At 59.7% G+C, this 1,870-nt stretch overlaps 1 protein-coding gene across 1 annotated transcript in view; it reads left to right on the forward strand.

Annotated features, from left to right (window-relative positions):
* The window catches only part of NOBOX (NOBOX oogenesis homeobox), a 6,297-nt gene extending 5,244 nt beyond the window's left edge, over positions 1 to 1,053 (forward strand). The window contains exon 7 of the mRNA XM_045288904.1: positions 939 to 1,053. Coding sequence (XP_045144839.1) covers positions 939 to 1,053 — 115 coding nt within the window. The remainder of the gene's footprint in view (positions 1 to 938) is intronic.
* The last annotated feature ends 817 nt before the right edge of the window (positions 1,054 to 1,870 follow it).

The raw sequence follows: 1,870 nt of genomic DNA on the forward strand, positions 1-1,870 counted from the left end.
CCAGCTACTCAAGACAAGGCCAGAGGTGAAGACAAGAGCAGCCTTGCTCCCTAGTGGGCGGCAGGTGGCGGGCACCAACTCATGGACAGGCCAGCGGGGAGCGTGGACTCACCTGCCCTGCGTGGACTGGTTGTGAGAATGAGGGTGGGGGCTGGTGGCCCCGTGGGTGAGGGGGGCCCACATGGCTGCAGAAACCCGGACCCCTTTATACGGAGTGTCCGCTCTAAGCAGCAGGCCGTCCATCTGGGGAGTTCGTCCTGTGAGCGCGTGCTCCACACCCTTCCCATTCACCACACCATCTGGCTATCCTGCTGGTCCCCTCCTGGGTGGGGGCCCTGTGGCCATCAGCTGCCATTGGCCACATCCGCAGCCAGCCCAGGACTGGGCCTCAGGTGCACCTGCATCCAGGCCTGCCCTGGAATTAGGGTGGCCGCTCAGCCCTCTGGAGAGGGGTCACAGGTGTGACTCCAGAGTTGGGAACTATGGCTTAGTTTTTCTAAGCTCTTTTTGGGTGTAGAACAGACAGAAGGACAAGTTGATGTCTGGCCATCCAGCCCGGCGTTTGTCCTCAGGGCAGAAGTGGTCCAGAGGGCTCAACTGTCCTCACCTGTGCTCCACCTCCTCCGCTGGTCTGCACTCCTTTCTCTGGGTAGTGGGGCACGAGGGAGTGTCAGCAGAGAGCAAGGGTGACCCCTGAGGTCTGGAGGGGTGTCATGAGTCAGGGGTGCCCTGAGGTCTAGGCCAAGAGCTTGTGGTCAGGAGGGACAGAGTCGCAGATGAGCCCCCTGAGGTCTGGAGGAGGGTCCTGCACTTGGGAGGGGGAGGAGTGTGGCCCACGACCACCCCCTCCCCAAGCACCATCTTCCACACCAGCACCATGCCCTGATTATCCCCACCCCAGCACCATCCCCCACCCCAGAAATACTCTCTCACTCCAGTACCAGCCTCTACCCCAGAAATACCCCCCACCCCAGCACCATCCCTCACCCCAGCCCCCTGGAAAAGCTTTGCCTCTACATTGCTGCCCCACGGGGGCTGCCCGCTGGGGCCTGAGTGTCAGGGGCACCTCAATGCTTGGGGTCCGGGAACTAAGTGTGGAGGTGAGTGAGGGCAAGCCCCAGTGGGAGCAGAGTGGAAGGACCCATGTTGGCTTGAGCCCACGGCCCGGCACTATCTGCTCAAGGGCCTGCACTGCTGTTGGTTTTTAAAAACCACAGTGTTTTGATTTGGTTTGCTTTTGACGCATAGCTATTTCCCTGAGACATGGAGACCCTATTAGGGTACTGGGGGTGGTGGAGAGAATCTGATCCCAGAAAGTACGTGACACATGCCAGACCCTTTTCTCTCCACCCTCTCTCCCCAGCACCTGTGTGACAGTGTGGCTGCAGTTTGGGGAGAGGGTCCCCCACAGTGCCCTGTGTGACATTGGCTCACAGCCAGAACAGAAGGACTGCTGGGTCAATCCACTTCATTGTGCATTTAGGGCCTCTGGCATGCTGTGATCAGAAAATACACTGTTGATTCTCAACAATATGCATTCTGAGCAATTACTGACATGGGTCATCACACTGGTTCTGGGGCGTGGTCCCTAGGAAGAGGGAGGTTTGCAGAGTGCTGGTCTGGATAGGGCTTGGCCTCTGGGGCTCCCTGTCCCTGCTGATGCCACCTCTCATGCCCATTCAGGACCGAGGTGGGTTTCCCCAAGTGTGCATGGGATTAGGCGGGCGCCTGGGGACGTGGCTCCTGACTGGGTCTTGGAGAGTAGGTGCGTCCTCCCTCTCCTCACCCGGCCCTCTCAGCCTGTGGTAGAGCAGGCTGGACACGGAGGGACTTAGGAAGGAGCGGAAGTTGCCAGCTGCTCGCTGACCTG

The sequence above is a fragment of the Echinops telfairi genome, unplaced genomic scaffold (genome assembly GCF_000313985.2).
Source record: "Echinops telfairi isolate 266 unplaced genomic scaffold, ASM31398v2 ScPeMD7_23;HRSCAF=83, whole genome shotgun sequence".
NCBI classification, from domain to species: domain Eukaryota; kingdom Metazoa; phylum Chordata; class Mammalia; order Afrosoricida; family Tenrecidae; genus Echinops; species Echinops telfairi.